The sequence below is a fragment of the Peromyscus leucopus genome, chromosome 8b (assembly GCF_004664715.2).
Source record: "Peromyscus leucopus breed LL Stock chromosome 8b, UCI_PerLeu_2.1, whole genome shotgun sequence".
NCBI lineage: Eukaryota > Metazoa > Chordata > Mammalia > Rodentia > Cricetidae > Peromyscus > Peromyscus leucopus.
This window is the reverse complement of record NC_051086.1, coordinates 28,953,798-28,972,289: the sequence shown is the minus strand read 5'-3', so window position 1 is coordinate 28,972,289 and position 18,492 is coordinate 28,953,798. Positions and strand designations below refer to the sequence as shown.

At 42.5% G+C, this 18,492-nt stretch overlaps 1 protein-coding gene across 2 annotated transcripts in view; it reads left to right on the top strand.

Annotated features, from left to right (window-relative positions):
• Window positions 1-18,492, top strand: part of Parn (poly(A)-specific ribonuclease) — a 171,667-nt gene that overhangs the window by 3,536 nt on the left and 149,639 nt on the right. The window contains exons 6-13 of one of the 2 annotated variants that reach the window (XM_037200844.1): window positions 3,383-3,443; window positions 5,342-5,486; window positions 7,017-7,079; window positions 7,927-7,965; window positions 8,968-9,010; window positions 10,973-11,050; window positions 13,128-13,184; window positions 18,170-18,247. In XM_037200844.1, the coding sequence (XP_037056739.1) occupies window positions 3,383-3,443; window positions 5,342-5,486; window positions 7,017-7,079; window positions 7,927-7,965; window positions 8,968-9,010; window positions 10,973-11,050; window positions 13,128-13,184; window positions 18,170-18,247 (564 nt within the window). Of the gene's footprint in view, window positions 1-3,382; window positions 3,444-5,341; window positions 5,487-7,016; window positions 7,080-7,926; window positions 7,966-8,967; window positions 9,011-10,969; window positions 11,051-13,127; window positions 13,185-18,169; window positions 18,248-18,492 lie in introns of both variants that reach the window. The other variant, XM_028890050.2, reaches the window with a different exon arrangement.

The window sequence follows — 18,492 nt, the reverse complement described above, 5'->3', positions numbered from 1 at the left end:
AAGATAAGCAGATGGAAATTAGATCATGAACTTTATTATAATAAAGCTGGGTTGGGGGTCATGGCATTGCAGTGGGACTCTATTTGGGACTTCTGCGGTCTTCCTCTGCATTTATCCTATAGTAGGACCCACAGACTTCTCCTCACCTCATTGTCTTTGTTCCTTTCTCAAGGGTGGAGCTTTATTTTCTGAAAGAGTCAAACTTCTTAAACCTGGGTCCTTTACCTTAACTCACCAATTTGGAAACAGAAGGTGGAAGAGACTCCGTTTTCCTTTTGAGAAGGGCACCAAGTAGAGATGCAAGGAGACTTGAGACTTTTGGTAGCTGGCTTGGCAGACACTGGATAAGTAAAGTTTCCTTCTGCCTGCTTGTTATTTGTCATCACTGATAAGGAGAGTAAACGTGGGCCTGCCTCTCTTCCCTGTAATCCTGCCGCTTAGGGTCTCTCTCCTTAGTAACATGAGTTCATCTTTGTCCTTTCCTTTTTGACCATAAAAGTAGTAATGCAGCTGTGGACATCCAGAGGACGACTACTGGGTACTTCCTTTCTAAGTAGCAAGATAAGGGCTGGCAGTGTAGCTTAGTAGGTAGAGTGCTTGCCTGCTATGCACAAGTCTTTGAATTTGATTCCCAGCACTTGCATAAACTGGGCAAGTGGCACATACCTGTAATTCTAGGGTCTCATGTATGATAGGTAAACATTTTATAAACCGAGCTACCTCCCTGGCCCTAAAGTTGTTTTGCTGTTGTTGTTTGCTTGTTTTATTTAAAAGTACAACTGCAGGAGCTCTCCTACAGCCGTGGAGAATCAGGGTATACCAGCCAGAATCTGTAGTCCCAGGCTGTATGTTGAGACAGGTGGATTCTGAGGGGAGGTGCCTTCTGGCTGGCTAGTCTGGCTGTAAAGGCAAGCACCAGGTTCAATGAGAGACTATGTCTCAAAAATTAAGGTGGAGACTGATTGAGGAAAATACTCAGTGTTGACCTCAGGCCTCCACATATGGCTGAGTATGGGTGAGTTGAGTGCACCTTTGCACACATGTGTATATAGATGTGTATATATCACATACAATCAAGTGCATATATACACACAGCAAAGTAGAGAGTGATGTGAAGATACAGATATGCATAAGCACAAGTACTGCCCCCCCATACTACATACACATATACACACACATACATCCACATAGACACACGCCCACATCTGCAGAGCTACATTTTACAAAGGAGTTAGATGTTAGAGTCTGAACAGATTAAAATTATGTCATAGTTGTTCTCAGAGAATTCTTATCCTTAAGTCATCTGGGACCTACAGGCAGAGTAGCTTACCGTGTCCTTGAACATTAAATTTGTTTAGCACTGAGCTGCTAGGTAAGGTGGAGGGATGGGCTGGGGGGTCTGCCTAACCCGGGGCTCGAGGTGGAGTGAAGCAAATGGGCTTGCAAAATGGCAGTTATATGCTTTTGTCTTCTTTTCCTGTTTCCGCACCTTCTCTTTGTTGTCTGAGACTTGGTCCCATGAGGGTCAGGCTGGTTTCAAACTTACTAAGTAGCCAAGGATTACCTTGAACTTCTGTTTCTCCTGCTCGATGTGTGTCACAGATCTGCCTTTGCCTTTAATAAATGGTAAAATAATTGTATGTATACCCAAGAATTTTCCTAGAATAAATGTCACTGTGATTAATTTATCAGCAAATGGTTGATTTGTCTACCTATTTTATACGTCTGTGTCTGGGGTTGTGTGAAATTTCTTGGGTGAAAAGGGGTTTCTAGTGGAAAAAGTTCAAGCAGCCCTGGTTTGGCACTTAGTAGACAAAACGCCTCTCCAGGCCCTTTTTAGTGTGTCTGTCAGAAGAGGAGTGTTTGCATGGCTATATGAGACTTTAGGGAACTAGGAAATTGCAGTATTATTCTCCTCTTTAGTTGCTTTGAGGAATGACTTCATGATTTGGCCAAATTCATATAAAATCTCTAAAATTATTTACTCAGCTTTAATGAATCTATTCACAGCTTTCATCTTCTAGGTACAGGATATATTTGTTTAGTTAGGTTTTCTCAGGGATTTTGCTCTCTGGATCTTGAACATTATAATCAAACAATTGACTAGGTGGTGGTGGTGGCACATGCATTTAATCCCAGAACTCAGGAGGCAGACTCAGGTGGATTTCTGTGAGTTTGAGGCCAGCCTGGTCTATAAAGTGAATTCCAGGACAGCCAGAGCAGTTATATAGAGAAACTCTGTCTTGAAAAACCAAAAGAAAAAAAAAAAAAAGAAAGAAAAAGAAAAAGAAAGAAAAAACCATCCAACTCTCCAGGTCTGGAGGCACAGGCCTGTAATCCCAGCTACTTAGGAGACTGAGGCGGGGAGCAACAGAGCTCCAGCTATCAGTGGGCTACACAGTGAGTACAAAGCTGTCTTTGACAACTCAGTGAGACCCTGTCTGAAAAAACAAAAAGCAGAGTGCTGAGGATACAGCTCCATGGTAGAGCACTTGCAGAGCATGTATGAAGCTGTAGGTTCAATCCCCACTTAGAAACAAAAACAAGAGCCCACAAGGAAAGAATATTTAGGGCTGTGAGTGCAGCTAGCTCATTTGGTGGAGTGCTGGCCCAGCACGAATGAAGCTTTGGAGCCCATCCCAAGACCCGTAGACTGGGAGTGGCCGTGCATAGCTGCAGCCTCAGCTCTCTGGAAGCTTCAGGATTAGCAAGTCCAGGGCCATCATTTTCAGCCACATGGTGAGTTCTAGCTAGCCTGGCTGCACGAAGCCGTGCCTCAGAAAAACAACACACACCAATAGGAGACAAAAGAAAACACCCAATTAAGATTTTGAGCCTTCAAGACTGGTAAGATGGCCAAGGGGGTAAAAGTGCTTGCTTTGAATTCTACAGGTTGTCCTCTGACTTCCACATGTGCCTGCCATTCCACCACCACCCCTCTTACACACACACACACACACACACACACACACACACACACACACACACACTATACTACTAATGATAAGATGTGGGCCTTCTGTATCCGACTCAGTATAGATAATGCCTTACATTCCTTCAGTTTATACTCGAGGTTGTGTGAATGTACTTTATTTCTGTTTACAGCCTCACAGTCAGTATCGTAGCAGAGGGCAGGATCCTTCTTCAATCTGTCCACTCAGTGGATTTTAATATTATAAAACAGAGAATGTTTTATAAAGCTACTAAGGGGAAGAGCCATGGTGTTTTAAGTGAATGAATAGTCATGACAGCTATGGCTAAAGACTTTTGACCTTTGGCCTGCTTCTTTCTTGTTGGGTTGTCGTGGTTACTTGTCTGCATCACCCCTCTGCTGTTTTGACACTGGCCTTGAATGTCACTGACATTGTGTTGTTTGTTTCAGAGTTCCAGCATTGACTTCCTAGCGAGCCAAGGATTTGACTTTAATAAAGTGTTTTGCAGTGGTAAGACTGGCTTTGTAGTTGATAGACCTTTGAAGTCCTTCAGAAGTAAATCTCATTTCGCTTAAGAATCATCATGTTTTAAAAGCCTTTTTATTTTATCAATTTAGAGTCCATCATGTAGACAGTGCTAGGTTTCCTGTGCAGCACTGGGGTTACAGATGTGTGCTGCCTTATCTAGCTCGTCCGTGGGGGCTGGGGCTCCAGACTCTGCTCTCATGGCTTCATAGCAGGTGTTTAACTGACTGAGCTATATCCTGAACCTCTTTATTTAATTTTTTATTAAAGAAAATTTTACATTTATGTATTATGCCTGTACCACAGAGCTCAGAAGAGGATTTTGTATACTCTGCAGCTAGAGGTAAAGGTGTTTGTGAGCTGTTTGAGTGGGTGCTGGGATCTGAACTCAGGTCCTCTGGAAGAGCAGCAAATGCTTTTAACTGCTTCAGCTCCATGCTCTTTTTGTAAACCTGGTTAATGTGAGCAGGAGAGTAGTATTTCCTTAAATTGTAATGAGGCCTCTTAAACTCTGACTTGATAGAGAAGAGTTTATCATACCCCTTTAGGATTTAGTTACGTCTATGTCCAAATGTAGGAATAGTTCTAGTTTCTGCCAGTGTGACAGGTGCATATAATACTTAGCACCGTATTCTAGTCTTTCGGTCACAATATTCCCTTATTCATTACTGTATATCTTATAATTGGAGATAACTCATGAGGAGAGGTGTGGTCTATATAGTTGGCACGATTCTAAGGGCTTACCTGTAAGGATGTGGGACTGGACAGCATGCTGAGAAGGGACAGTGGTTTCCTCATGTCCCATCCTCAGTGAAGAACATGAGGCCTCTTTATCAGGGAGGTGACTATTAACTATTTATAGAATAGTAGTGCTGGAATATTGGATAGTAGCACATAGTAGAATGGCCTTCCTTCCCTTAAATGTTTGAGAGTAAAGGCGGCAGGTCAGGTGGTTAAGTCAGTGGAAGAGCACTCGCTAGCATAGGTGAGACCCAGTCTCATCCTTAGTACTGCAAAAGGAAAAGAAAAAGAAAGAACTAATACTTGGGAGTCAGATGTGGGGTGGCTGCCTGCAATCCCAGTAGTTGGAAGCCGAGGCAGGAGTATTGCAAGTTCAGTGCCAGCCTTGCTACATAGCAAGAGACCTGGTCTCCAAAACAGAAGGCCCGGAATAACTCTTCTGCTCTGTGACTTGCAGGCATTCTCCAGGAGCATGAGCTCTGGCTTGGCATTGTTGTATGCCTACCCCTTCTCTTGCTCAGGGTGACTTCAGCATCCAACAGGATGATCAGAAATGCCCAGTTTTGTGTATTTCTTGAGGAAATGCTAACTTGGATTGATTTTGTTGTCAGTTAACATAGTGAGTTCCAGGAGAGCCAGGGCTACATGGTGGGACCTTGACTCAAAAAACAAAGACAAACAATTAAAAATAGATTGTGTGAGGGCTGGACACATGGCTCGGAAGTTAAGAGTGGTTGCTTTCCTTTTAGGGGGCTGGAGTTCGGTTCCTACCACCCACATCTGGCACCTCACAGTTGCCTGTAACTCCAGTTCTAGGGGATCCAAGGTCCTTTTCTGATCTCTGCAGACACCTGCACAAGACACATACACATACATATAAATAAAAATAAATTTATAAGAAGAGTTTTCTGGGGTGGTGGTGGTGCACACCGTTAATCCCAGCACTCGGGAGGCAGAGGCAGGCGGATCTTTGTGAGTTGGAGACTGGTCTCCAGAGCGAGATCCAGGAAAGGCGCAAAGCTACACAGAGAAACCCTGTCTCAAAAAAATGAAAATAAGAAAAAAAAAAAAAAAAAAAGAAGAAGAGTTTTCTGTGTGAAATTATGATTTCTTCTAATTTATTCTTTAAACAATATGTGTAGGAATTCCATATCTGAATCAAGAAGAAGAAAGACAGCTGAGAGAGCAATTGGATGAAAAACGTGCTCAGGCCAATGGGGCAGGAGCTCCGACAAAATGTCCTGTGACAATTCCTGAGGATCAGAGGAAATTTATTGACCAAGTAATGTAAGTTCCTAAACAGACATTGTACGGCACAGGCTTCAGGCTGTCTCACACTGGGCAGCACCTGCAGGGTACCTATGTAGGTGTGATGTGAGAGGCAGGCTTTAGTTGTGTCTTATTGGAGGATGTCTGTCTCTCACACCTACTTGTGTTTCACATGCACAGGTGTGCACAAGTTGATATGAGAGGCCATCTCTTGATTGTGGCAGGACTTCTGTCTTCCACACCAACTTGTGCTTCAAATGCACAGCTGTTCACACAAGTATAAATGTGAGTTGCAGGCTTTAATTGTGGCATATCTAAATATGGGCAATAACAGCAAGTTGCATCATGTTTGGACCTGTTCCATGCTACTGTGGGGCCTCAGTAAGTGTGCAGATGTCTGGACCAAGCTTTCCCAGAACATTGTCCCGTATACACTTTTTGTTTCTTACAGTGAAGTTTTTGACAGACAGATATGCCCTGGGAGGAGTATCTAGTCTTTTATAGGTTAGTTACCAATGTAATAGCTTTATTAGAAAAGTCAAAAATATATTACTAGTATTGATGAATTCTTTCTTAAAATAGAAGTTTTGTGCATGTGTAAGTGGTATATATACACATATGTGTGAGTGTCTGCATGAGAAGGTCAGAAAAGGGGGTTGGGTATCCTGCATCACTCTTTGCTTTATTACTTTGAGGTGAGTTTCTTCCTGAACCTGGAGCTCGGCTGGCCATCAGCATGGCCCAGTGATCCTCCTGTCTCTGCAATGCCCCTCCTCACCACTGCGGTCATGGCTATATGTTAAGCCCTGCCTGACTTGTTGGTCTTAGGATCTCACTTGCCCTCATGGTTGTATAGCTAGCACTCTTAACTTGTTTCTGTAGCTTTAACATTGATTAATTGTTTGAGAAATTGTTATAATTTTAAGAATTTCATCGAAAGCATATGTAAAAACACACCTATTTTCTTTGGTTTTGATTATCTTTTTGATTTGCTCAGAATGTATGGAAAGAAGACCTATAAGCATAAGAAATATGTTCTTGGGATTGGGAATATAATTTAGTTGGTAGAATGCTTGTCTGTAATGCACAGAGCCTAGGGTTTGGTTTCCATCACTGCGTGAATTGAGTGTAGTGGTGCACATCTGTAATCCTGGGAGGGAGGACCAGGAAAAGCAGAAGGTCAAGCTGTCTTCAGTACATAGCAAGTTTGAGGTCAGCTTGGGATACATGAGACTATCTCAAACAAGAAAAAAGGGGAAAAACTAGACTGCTTTTGTGGGGGCGGGGGGGGGGGGGGGGGGGGGCGGTGTGTGTGTGTGTGTGTGTGTGTGTGTGTGTGTGTGTGTGCATGTTCCAGAGATAGAATTCAGGCTTTTGTTCACGTAGACAAGTGCTGTGCCACTGGCTTCTCCCCAGCCCACTATTTACATTGCTTTTGAGTGTAACTATTGCTGGTGACTTTGAGTATGGGTTTTGAGTACAATGACTGTTCTGATCACTTCATTCCTTCAAGGTACTGATGGTCATTGTCTGATTCTTCCTCATCAGAGAGAAGATAGAGGACTTCCTACAAAATGAAGAGAAGAGCTTGGATCTAGAACCATGTACTGGGTCAGTTGCTGTTTGTTGCATGCATTCCTTTTTAGGAGAGGAGTTCTGCTTTTTGATGTGTGTTCTCTCCCTCCCTCCCTCCCTCCCTCCCTTTCTTTAAATTCTTTTTCTTTTTGTTTTTTTGGGACAGGCTTTCTCTGTATAACAGCCCTGGATGTCCTGGAACTTACTCTGTAGACCAGGCTGGCCTCGAACTCAGAGATCCCCTGCCTCTGCCTCCTGAGTGCTGGGATTAAAGGCGTGCGCCACCATGCCCAGCATGTGTGATCTTTTTACAACATCCTTATCAATAGTCTTTCTGTCATAGGTGTGCTCCTCAGATTTGTAGCGCTAACACAGTGGGAATGTTTGTCTGCTGAGACTCAGAATGAATACTTTGTCCCATTCCTGGACAGCACTTAGCTTTTAGGTTGTGCCCAGGAGCAGCATCATTGGCCTGGAGGAATGCTAAACTCATGAGGAGGACCTCAGAAGAGAAGGATTCACTGTCAGGCCACTCCTGTTCTTTTAATTTCTCTCTACAGAGAAAAACCAAATCAGCATGTGAGAATATCTCAGCATCTTTCCCCCTTTTACTTTATGACACACTTCACAAAGGTGTTGGAATGCAGTTATAGCAAGCAATATATTTGACCATAATTTCTACCTAGTCTCTAAAAGCAATATAGTAACTTTAAAATTTTGATAAAGGCAAAGGATGAGTCTTTCCATCTCAGAAATGTGCCTATATTTGTTGTCCATACCATTTTCTAATGAGGACACTAAATTCAGTCTTTCTCAAGCATCAACTGATCAGTTAGGGTTCACTCTTAATAGCCCAAGTTAATTCCTTTTTTTTGTTTTATAGGTTCCAAAGAAAACTTATTTATCAGACTTTGAGTTGGAAGTAAGTATTTGAATTAGATGTGAGGGAGCTCTCAAGGACAGGGATTTAATAAAGTATAATCTTTGGTCCCATTGCTCTTGAAATTTTCAGTTATGGGTGATTTGACCCAATAATGTCCCTAGTCAGTTCTTAAATTGATTACCCTTTTTCTGTTACCACTTTGTATCTGTCTTAAGGCACATATAACTCCCTCTATTCTCTGTGTCTTTGCCCCTCCAAACTAAAAAATAATCTACAATGTTGTGTACATGGGAATAATCTTGAAGCAGGACAGGAGAGCTGTTGGCTGGCTTGTCCAACCTCCTTTCTTGTCTTTTCCATACATCTAACTCTCTGTGCTTTCCACATCCCTGTCCTCTTTGGCTGCTGCAAACACCAAGGCAAACTGCAGTCCAGCAGCTCCCTTCCCTTTGTGTACCCCATGATGTCTACAGACACCGTCACCATTCAGTTACAGAGTAGGCATTAGGAAGCAAGTGTCCTCTGTGGCAATTAGTTCACTATATTATGAAATACCAAGCATTTTAGAAAGTGCTAAAAATCCTAAAGAGTTCACATGAAATTGATAACATTCCAGTGCATTTAAGGGAAGAGGCAGAGAACAGTGGCTGAAATGTTGTAAGCAGGCTCATTGTAAAGTCTTCCTGTGAAGTGCAGTGATGATTGCCCATTTCAGTAAAACTGTCGTTTCTTTCTTTTTTTTTTTTAAATTTTTTTTATTTTTTATTTTTATTTTACAACACCATTCAGTTCCACATAATAGCCACAGATTCCCCTGTTCTCCCCCTCCCGCTCCCTCCCCCAGCCCACCCCCCATTCCACCTCCTCCAGATAAGGTCTCCCCAAGGACCGGGATCGACCTGATAGACTCAGTCCAGGCAGGTCCAGTCCCCCCCCTCCCAGACCGAGCCAAGCGTCCCTGCATAAGTCCCAGGATTAAAACTGTCATTTCTTTTTGAGTCTGCACTGATGGTTTGTTTGTTTGTTTGTTTGTTTGTTTAGGTATCCCAAAGGCATTCATGTTGAGACACTAGAGACTGAAAAGGTAACCGAAGTTATTTAGTGCTGGCAGTTCGCTAACACAGTGGCGCACTGCGGTGTTGATAGTCTGGCTCCCATGACTTGTGACTGTTCTCTCTGAACCTGCTCTTCCTCGTTTGTATATTGGGACTAAGCATGATGATCTTAAGCTAATGTAGCTTACACTGTTAAGATAAAAAAAAAATTAAAATTTGGAAGATTTATTTTATGTGTATAAGTGTTTTGCCTGCATGTGGGATGTGTACCATGTGCCCATGGAAGCTAGAAGAAGAATTGGAGTTACAGGTGTTTGTGAGCCACCTGTAGGTGCAGGGAATTGAACTCAGGTCCTCTGCAAGAGCAGTCAGTGATCTTAACTACTTGCTAGGCAAGCATTCCACCACTGAGCTTAAAGCCCCAACCCTGATCTTAACTACTGAACCATCTCCCCAACGCCATTTAGTGCTTTTTTTTTTTTTTTCTTCTTTTAATTGTTGATTCAGGTCAGGATTGGTTGTGCAATCCTTTTTTTTTTTGGTTTTTCGAGGCAGGGTTTCTCTTGTGTAGCTTTGTGTCTTTCCTGGAACTCACTTGGTAGTCCAGGCTGGCCTCAAACTCACAGAGATCCGCCTGCCTCTGCCTCCTGAGTGCTGGGATTAAAGGCGTGCGCCACCACCGCCCGGCCGGTTGTGCAATCCTTTAATTCCAGCACTTAGAGGCAGATAGCATTCTGTGAGTTCCAGGCCAACCTGGTCTACATAGTGATTTCTGGGACAGCCAGGACTATGTAGAGAGATCCTGTTTCAAACAAAACAAAACAAGCAAAAAACCAACAAAACCAACCAAATGATTCAGTGGATAAGTGGAAGTGAACTTTTTCCCACCTGTTATATATTTTTTTCTTTTTTAAATTAAAGATTTATTTATTTATTTCTGGGACAGGGTTTCTCTGTGTAGTTTTGGTGCCTGTCCTGGAGCTTGCTCTGTAGACCAGGCTGGCCTCAAACTCACAGAGATCCACCTGGCTCTGCCATCCAAGTGCTGGGATTAACGGTGTGCGCCACAGCTACCTGGCGATTTTTATTTTATGTGCATGGGTGTTTTGTCTGCATGTATGTCTGTGTTCCATGTATTTACAGTGCCGAAAAGGGAATTGGATCTCAGGGGACTGGAGTTATAGACAGTTGTTAGCTGCCATGTGGTTCTGATAATCAAACTTGGGTCCTCTAGAAGAGCAGTCAATGCCCTTAACTGTGGAGCCATTTCTCCAGCCCTCTTTTTCTCTTAAAATTTACACACACACACACACACACACACACACACACGCACTTGCTTGTCTGTGGCTGTGTGTTGGGAGTTGAGGTGTGTGGAGGTCAGAAGACAACTTGTGAGTGAGTTCTCTCTTCCCAGGGATAGAACTCAGGTTGTCAGAGTTGTCATTAGGTGCCTTTACCTAATGAACCGAGTCTCTGGCCCTTGCAGTGTGTGTAATGAATATAAAATATGATTTATGAGAAATAAGACTATACTTATGCAAGGTTTTTTTCTCATGTTCATAAAATATGTGGATGCTTTATTTAAAACTAATTTAGAATTTAGTGGTCAAAAGTTACATTACCTCTATGGTTCCTATACAAAGTCTTATTTGTACATTCTGTGACTGATTTCAACTGATGTTTGTTAGTTTGAATTCTTAAAACACTGGATGTATCATGGACATGCAGATGTAGAGGGCATCTGTGTACCCGCTCAGCTTTGGCATCATCTCAGAATAGTTTCTGTTGTGCCTGCTTATGCTTTGGCTTACAACTTTTTGGTTGTTTTCTTTTTGGCTTATTGAGATGGTCTTATATAGCTGAGCTGAGACTGGCCGTAGACCAATACATCAAAGTTGTCATTCAGAGTTATAATCACAGCCCTTTGGAGATTAAGGAGAGGTCAAGATGTTTCCAGACTACTACTGCACATTTGCTTTGTCTTTTAGAAGGAGAGACACATAGTTATCAGCAAAGTGGATGAGGAAGAACGCAAGAGAAGGGAGCAGGAGAAGTATGCAAAGGAGCAGGTAAGTGCACTTTCTATTCCTTTTGAGTAAGAAATGAAAATACAGATAGGATTGACTTCTTTCTGTGTATTTCTGGATCACAGTTGCTGGATCAGTTTGGCCAGCAGATGGCCGCTTGTTAAAGGTAATTTTAGTTTGCTTTTGAAGCCCAGTAGGGTCTTCGCCTGCAGTTCCTGATTCTCTTGTCTCAGTCTTCCAATTGCTGGGATTACAGCTATGCACTGCCTTGTCTGCCTTAAGTTGTTATTTTTTCCCAAGTCACCTTGATTGACTCAGAAATTCTAACCCGCCCTATAGCTAGGTATGGTGGTGCATGCCTCCAATCCCAGCCCTTGGAAGGAGGAGGGTGGAGGGTCAGGAGTTCAAGGCCAGCATAAATTACATGAGATCCTGATTCAGAAAAGAAATGAATAGCCCCCTCCCCAAATATTTGAAGTGATGTTAACTCTGAGTGCTATTAATTAAGTAATTAATGAGTAATTTAACATAGCTTATTTTTCTCTAAAACAGAAAAGTGTGTAGATTATCATATTTATCTATATTTTCTTAAATTAATTTTATTATTTTAAAAGATGTACTTGTTTTTTCTTTTGAGACAGGCTTTCTCTGTGTAGCCCTGGCTGTACTGGAACTTGTTCTGTAGATCAGGCTGGCCTCAAACTTAGAGATCCTCCTGCCTCTGCCTCCTGAGTGCTGGGATTTAAGATGTTTGCCACCACCACCCAGTGAAGAGTTACTTTTATTATTTTTATCTATGTGTATGTGTGTGTCTTTGAAAGTGAATGCCACATCTACACAAGTGTGCAGAGGCCAGATGAGGGCATGGGAGTCCCTGAAGCTGGAGTTAAATGCATTTGTGAGCTACCTAATGTGATTGCTGGGAACTGAACTTGGGTCCTCTGGAAAAGTAAATAGTGCTCTTAACATCTGCAGCAGGAATCTTAAAAGTTCTTATTAATAAAAACAAACCCGGAGCCAGGTATTGGGGTGAACGCTGGAATATCAGAGAAGAAGAACAGGCCACAGCCACCTCACCTTGCCAATTCCTTAGCTGATCCTGTTTCCTCAGACTGGAAGCCTCTGTGTCCTTATCCAAATGGATCTCAGCTGAACTGCTTCTCGGAAAGCCTAAAAGCTTAACTAGCTAAAAGCTTCTAGTTTCTGGTCTTCATGCCTTAAATACCTTTCTGCTTTATGCCCCCACTTCCTGGGATTAAAGGTTCACTTCTTGGGATTAAAGGCATGAATCACCATGCCTGGCTATTTCAAATGTAACCTTGAACTCACAGAGATCCATGACTCCAGAAGGCTAGGATTAAAGGTGTGAGTGCCACCATTTTCTTTCCTCTGTATCTGGAGGCTGTTCTGTCCTCTGACTCCAGATAAGTTTATTAGGGTGCACAATATTTTGGGGAACACAATACCACCACAAACATCTGAGCCATTTTTCAGATCAAAAAATTTATTTTTTAAATTGTGTGTATGTGTGTGCAAACGCACCCCCCCCCCCGAAAATTAGAAGAGCCTGTGATATCCCCTAGAACAGGAGTTATAGGTGGTTGTGGGTGCAAGAAAGGAACCCGGGTCCCCTGAAAGAGGAGTGGCACTCCTAACTGTGGTGGTATCTCTCTAGGTTCCTCATTTTTACATGCGATTAGGGATTATTGTTACAAATCCTGTGACACTAAAGCTGTCTCACTTGATGTAAAATTACATTTTGTTGGAGCTTCAGGCTTTGGTTCATTCAAGGAAGGAATGCAATGTGCCTTTTAAAAACTTTATTTCTCATTTGTTACTCTGTGTGTGAGAGAGAGAGACAGACAGACAGAGACAGAGGGAGGGAGGGAAGCAGAGAGAGGGAGGGAGGGGGAGAGAGACAGAGAGGGAGAGGGGCTCATATGTCGAAGGACATGCATGTGAAGGTCAATAGAAAGCTTTGAGGAGATGGTTCTTTTCCTCAGCCTTTACAGAGTTCTGAGGGGCACACTCAAGTTTTGAGGCCTGTATGGCAAGTGCCTTTACCCACTGAGCCCTCTTGCTGGCTCTATTTGTTTTTAATTTAGTTTCTTTTACTTAGGAGGAACTGAATGATGCTGTGGGATTTTCAAGAGTCATCCATGCCATTGCTAATTCGGTAAGTCATCCACATTTTGGTTTTGTTTCTAGTTGAATGGCTAAGCACAATATTTAAAATGATGTGTCTAACTGCTTTTGGAAATTGCTCACTTGGTTGCTGTCTTAGTTAGGGTTTCTATTTATTTATTTATTTATTTATTTATTTATTTATTTATTTTTTATTTTTGGTTTTTTGAGACAGGGTTTCTCTGTGTAGCTTTGCGCCTTTCCTGGAACTCACTTGGTAGCCCAGGCTGGCCTCGAACTCACAGAGATCCGCCTGCCTCTGCCTCCCGAGTGCTGGGATTAAAGGCGTGCGCCACCACTGCCCGGCATTAGTTAGGGTTTCTATTGCTGTGAACAGACACCATGACCATGGCAGCTCTTATAAAGGGGAACATTTATTTGGGCCTGGCTTGTAGTTTAGAGGTTCAGTCCATTATCTTTTTGGTGGACATGGCAGCGTGCAGGCAGAGATTATGCTGGAGAAGGAGCTGAGAATGTAAGAGAAGCTACATTTTGATAGGAAGTCAACTGAGACAACTGGGCATATCCTGATCAGAGGAGACCTCAAAGCCCGCCCCCACAGTGACACATTTCCTCCAACAAAGCCACACCTCCTAATAGTGCCGCTCCTTATAAGCTTATCGGGGCCAATTACATTCAGACTACCACAGTTACCCTTGGAATGTTTACCTAGTCCTAAGGAAGAAGTTACCGACATAGGGTGGGCTCCTGCTGTGCAGTGCACCAGGTCAGAGGTCATCATTGCTGAATTGTATCCAAACCAGTTTTCAGAAAGCCTTTGTTGCACAAGTACAGTGGAGTTCCACCCTAAGATGTCCATGTATAGATGTCCATGTGTGAAACTGACATCGTTAGTCTGAAATTGAGACTCAGAAGTCAAGGAGCAATTCGAGGAATTCACACGATAAATAATTACAAGTTGACTTCCTCCTCAGAACTCTAGTTCAATCCTGAAATACATCTACAATCCTAGTAATATTAAAGCTTTAAAAATGTACTGGCTGTTTGTGTAAATGTGCTAGAGAACTCTATGGTAGACATCTTTCCTTGGCCCTTTCCGAAAGGCATCCACCTTTTGCATGGGTAAGCGAGGTAGTGCTCTTGCTTGGATAGAGATCACCTAGGTCTAAGACTTCCTTTTTGGGCAGTTGGATCTGAGAAACGGAGTTGTCTTGTTCCTTAGATGCTTGGCCATTGAGACCCTCTCAGAGTTCAGTGCAGGTCTGTCAACATGGGCAGTGGAGAGGAGGCACACCATGTCCTCATTTGAGGATAACACAAATGATTAGAGCCTTCTAAAAGATCATTAGCCACAAGGAACTTGTTACTGAAATAGACAGATAAACTGTTCTGAACACAGAATTGTGTGATCCTGGGAAGAGAAAGGGGTGAGTCTCTTCAGCAGCTGCTAAGATCACAGGTCCCCAGAAAAGCAGGTTCTGGTTGCACTTGGTACTGGATGCTTGAGCCAGTATGCTTGAGAAGCAAGGGAGCTCATTAACTAGCACAATGATTCAGCTGACTTTTCAAAGTTGAGGCATTTGTTTTCCTGGTACGTGGATAGATGTACATGTCTATTTGCTAAACTATATGTACTCCAAAAAATACAAAGACATTAATGGTACCTTTGAATATCTATGTTGCCTAGGCAGATCTGAGAACTGGAAAATGATAGAGATCTCTTCAAAACACTCAGTTTAAATAGAAGGATCTAAATAAAACTATGTTTCCTAGGCTCTAGAGGAAACAAAGTAGAAAAAAAAGTTGTTACATATCTTAGAAATTAAAATATTTATTATATTCTTTTTTTTTTTTTTTCCTGAGACAGGGTTTCTCTATGTAGCTCTGTCAGTCCTGGAACTCGCTCTGTAGTCCAGGCTGGCCTGGAACTCACAGAGATCTGTTTGCCTCTGCCTCCTGAGTGCTGGGATTAAAGGACTGTGCCACCACAGCCTGGCTTAATTTTTTATTAATATTAATAAGGTCTATGAAGCCAGCAGATAGTAAAAACATGTATCTATCTTATCTATCTATCTATCTATCTATCTATTTATTTATTTTTAATTAAAAATTTATTTATGTGTATGGATGTTTTGCCCAAATGTGTTTGTGTGGACTTGTGAGTGCAGCTGCCTACAGAATCCAGAAGTGTGTCAGGTCCCCTGGAGCTGGATTTACAGGTGGTTGTAAGTGCCCAGTGTGGATACTGGGAACTGAACCTTTGGTTTTTTTTTTTCTTCTTTTTTTTAAATTTATTTTTATTTATGTGTAGATGTGTGTATCTGTGTGTACTACATGAGTGTGGGTACCCATAGAGGTCAAAGAAAGATCGAACCTTTGTTTTTAAGATTTATTTATTTGTTATGTATACAGTGTTCTGCCTGCACACCAGAAGAGGGCACCAGATCTCATTCTAGATGGTTATGAGCCACCATGTGGTAGCTGTCCTGGCTCTTGATATCGCTGGACAGTGTGCATACATACAGCAAGAAGTGCGAGTGTGGCTGCTGTGGGGTTAAATGAGAATGGCCACCCTAGGCTCATAGATCTGAGTGCTTGGTCAGGAGGGAGTGACACTATTTCAAAGGATTAGGAGGTGTGGCCTAGTTAGAGAAGTGTGTCACTGAGGGTCGGCTTTGAGGTTTCAGAAGCCCATGCCAGGCCCAGAGTCTCTCTTTGCAGATCAGGATGTAGCTCTCAGTTACTGCTCCAGCGCTGTGCACGCTGCCCTGCTTCCTGCCATGATGATAATTGACTAAGCCTCTGAAACTGGAAGCAAGCCCCAGTTAAATGCTTTCCTTTATAAGAAGAGTTGTCTTGGCCATGGTGTTTCTCACAGCAATAGAACACTGACTAAGACAGCTGTTGACATCTGGCATCTTCCTTCTTCACTTGTTTTCCCAGCCCCCCAATTCTTTCACTTGTCTTGATCTTCATTCAGTCAGCTAGTCTGGCTGACCAATGATCCCTCCCCGGTGTTTGGATTGTAGAAATGTGTGCCACTGTGCTGGGAGTCCAAACTCAGACCCTCATGCCTGTGAGGCTAACTACTTTACTAGCTGAGCCGTCTCCCGAGCCTTGGTTCCAGGCCTGTGAGAAGTGTAATACTGATCAGACTCCTGCCTTTTATGCAGCTCTTGTAGTCTTTGACTTCATAGTGTCTAGTCACGATGCTTTCCTCCAAGTCTTGTCTTCCCAGCTTCTCACCTGGATTCAATTAGGTTTATTCATTAGCATGTCTGCCACACAATGCCACACATTTTAACATTGCATAGGGACTCAAGACGCATACAGATACTGATCCAAAACCAGTACAGATTGTTTGATTTAGGATATTTTATATAAGATTAATTATGTCAAAGAATTAAGTTGAGCTCTGAGTTTGACGTGTTACATGGAGAACCACTGGAATTTCGTAAAAAGCTTCACTGTAGTGCTTCATGCTTTATGTTCAAAATGGAGTCATCTAGCCAGGACCGCACAGTGAGTTCCACACAACCTACAGAGGAGACCCTGTGTCAAACAAGACAAAACACCCTTCTTAACCCACAAACAAGTGACGAAAACAAAGAAACAAAATCTGAAAACAAAGCCGAATATGGTGGCGCATGCCTAATTCCAGCACTTGGGGAACAGAGGCACAAGGATTAGGCGTTCAAGGTTATCCTCAGCTACATAGGCAGTCAGAGCTAGCCTAGCTACATGAGGAACTTTTCAACTCCTACTGCTCTAATCCCCAAAACTAAACCAGCATCAACATCTTCTCCCCATCCCCTGAAGAGTCACAAGGCTGGGACATTCTATTTTAGTAGTTAAATTTTTATGAAAATGCAGCAATTTATTGTATATGTATTGTATTCAGTTAATTGAGAAGCAATGAAGGTCACCAGGATGGCTCAGTGGATAAAGCACTTGCCATGCAAGCCTGCTGACCTGAGTCTGACTTCTCAAATCCATGGAAAGGTGGAAAGAGCAAACCTACCCCACACATTTGTACCCTGACCTTCTCCACAGGCATGTTGTGGCATGTGTACTCCCCCCCCCCCGTATGTGTACACACACACAGGCTAAAAATAATAAACTTTAAAAAAGAAGAGCAGTGACATGCCGTGACCCTTTGAACTGTGACATAGATAATGTAGGAAATGAAAGTTTGTTGAGTTTAATAAATTAGGAATTAGTTATTTTTTTTTATTTTATAGCATTGTTATAAATATATCTTTAAAAATAGGTAGGCTGTTTTAAAGGTGTTTTAAACGTCTTAAAGATATATACTTGAAGTTTTGTTCACAGCTTTTGAAAAGTCTAGTTCTCAGGATTTCAGATTTCATTGTTTAAAAGTGATTCAGTCAAACTTTCTACTGCCAGCCAGGTACCGTGTGTGCTATATCCCCCCACCCTCTCAGGGAGTCTGAGGCAGGAGGATTGCTATAGCTCAGAAGGTGAGGAGCAGCCTGGGCAGTACAGTAAAACTTATCTTAAAAAACAAAACCGCCGTGCGGTGGTGGCACATGCCTGTAATCCCAGCACTCAGGAGGCAGAGGCAGGCGGGTCTCTGTGAGTTCGAGGCCAGCCTGGTCTACAGCGTGAGATCCAGGGTAGGCTCCAAAGCTATACAGAGAAACCCTGTCTCGAAAAACAAAACAAAACAAAACAAAACAAAAACACAACACAACAAAACAGACAAACAAAAAACAACAACAAAAACCAAAACCAACAACAAAGAACTACATCAAATTCCTAATAAGAAAAACAGAAAAGTCACTAAGAATGGACACGGTGGGTGTATGCCTGTAATCTCAACACTTGAGATGCTGAGGCAGGAGGGGCATGAGTTTGAGGCTCATGCAGGTTACCTAGTGAGCAGTGGGCTTGTCTGTCTTTGTTGTGAGGCTCTTGTCTTATATGAATCATCTGTCTTACTCTTAAGCCCTGATGCAATTTTGACATGCTTTTCCTAACCTTGTCTTTTCCCAGGGGAAGCTGGTCGTTGGACACAATATGCTCTTGGATGTCATGCATACAATTCACCAGTTCTACTGCCCTCTGCCTGCAGTAAGTGGCTCCGGTGTGACACCCCTGCCTTTTAACTATGACTGCGCTCTCTGCCTGGGTTGCAGTTCCTCAGTTCCTCATATGTGGCATGTCCCCAGGAACTACCTTACTCTTCTTTTTTAAAGATTTATTTTATTATTTATTATTTATTTATTTATTATTTATTATTTATTTTATGTGTATAAGTGTTTTGCCCTCATGTATGTGTGTCATGTTCGTGCATGCCTGGTGCGCAAGGAGGCCCA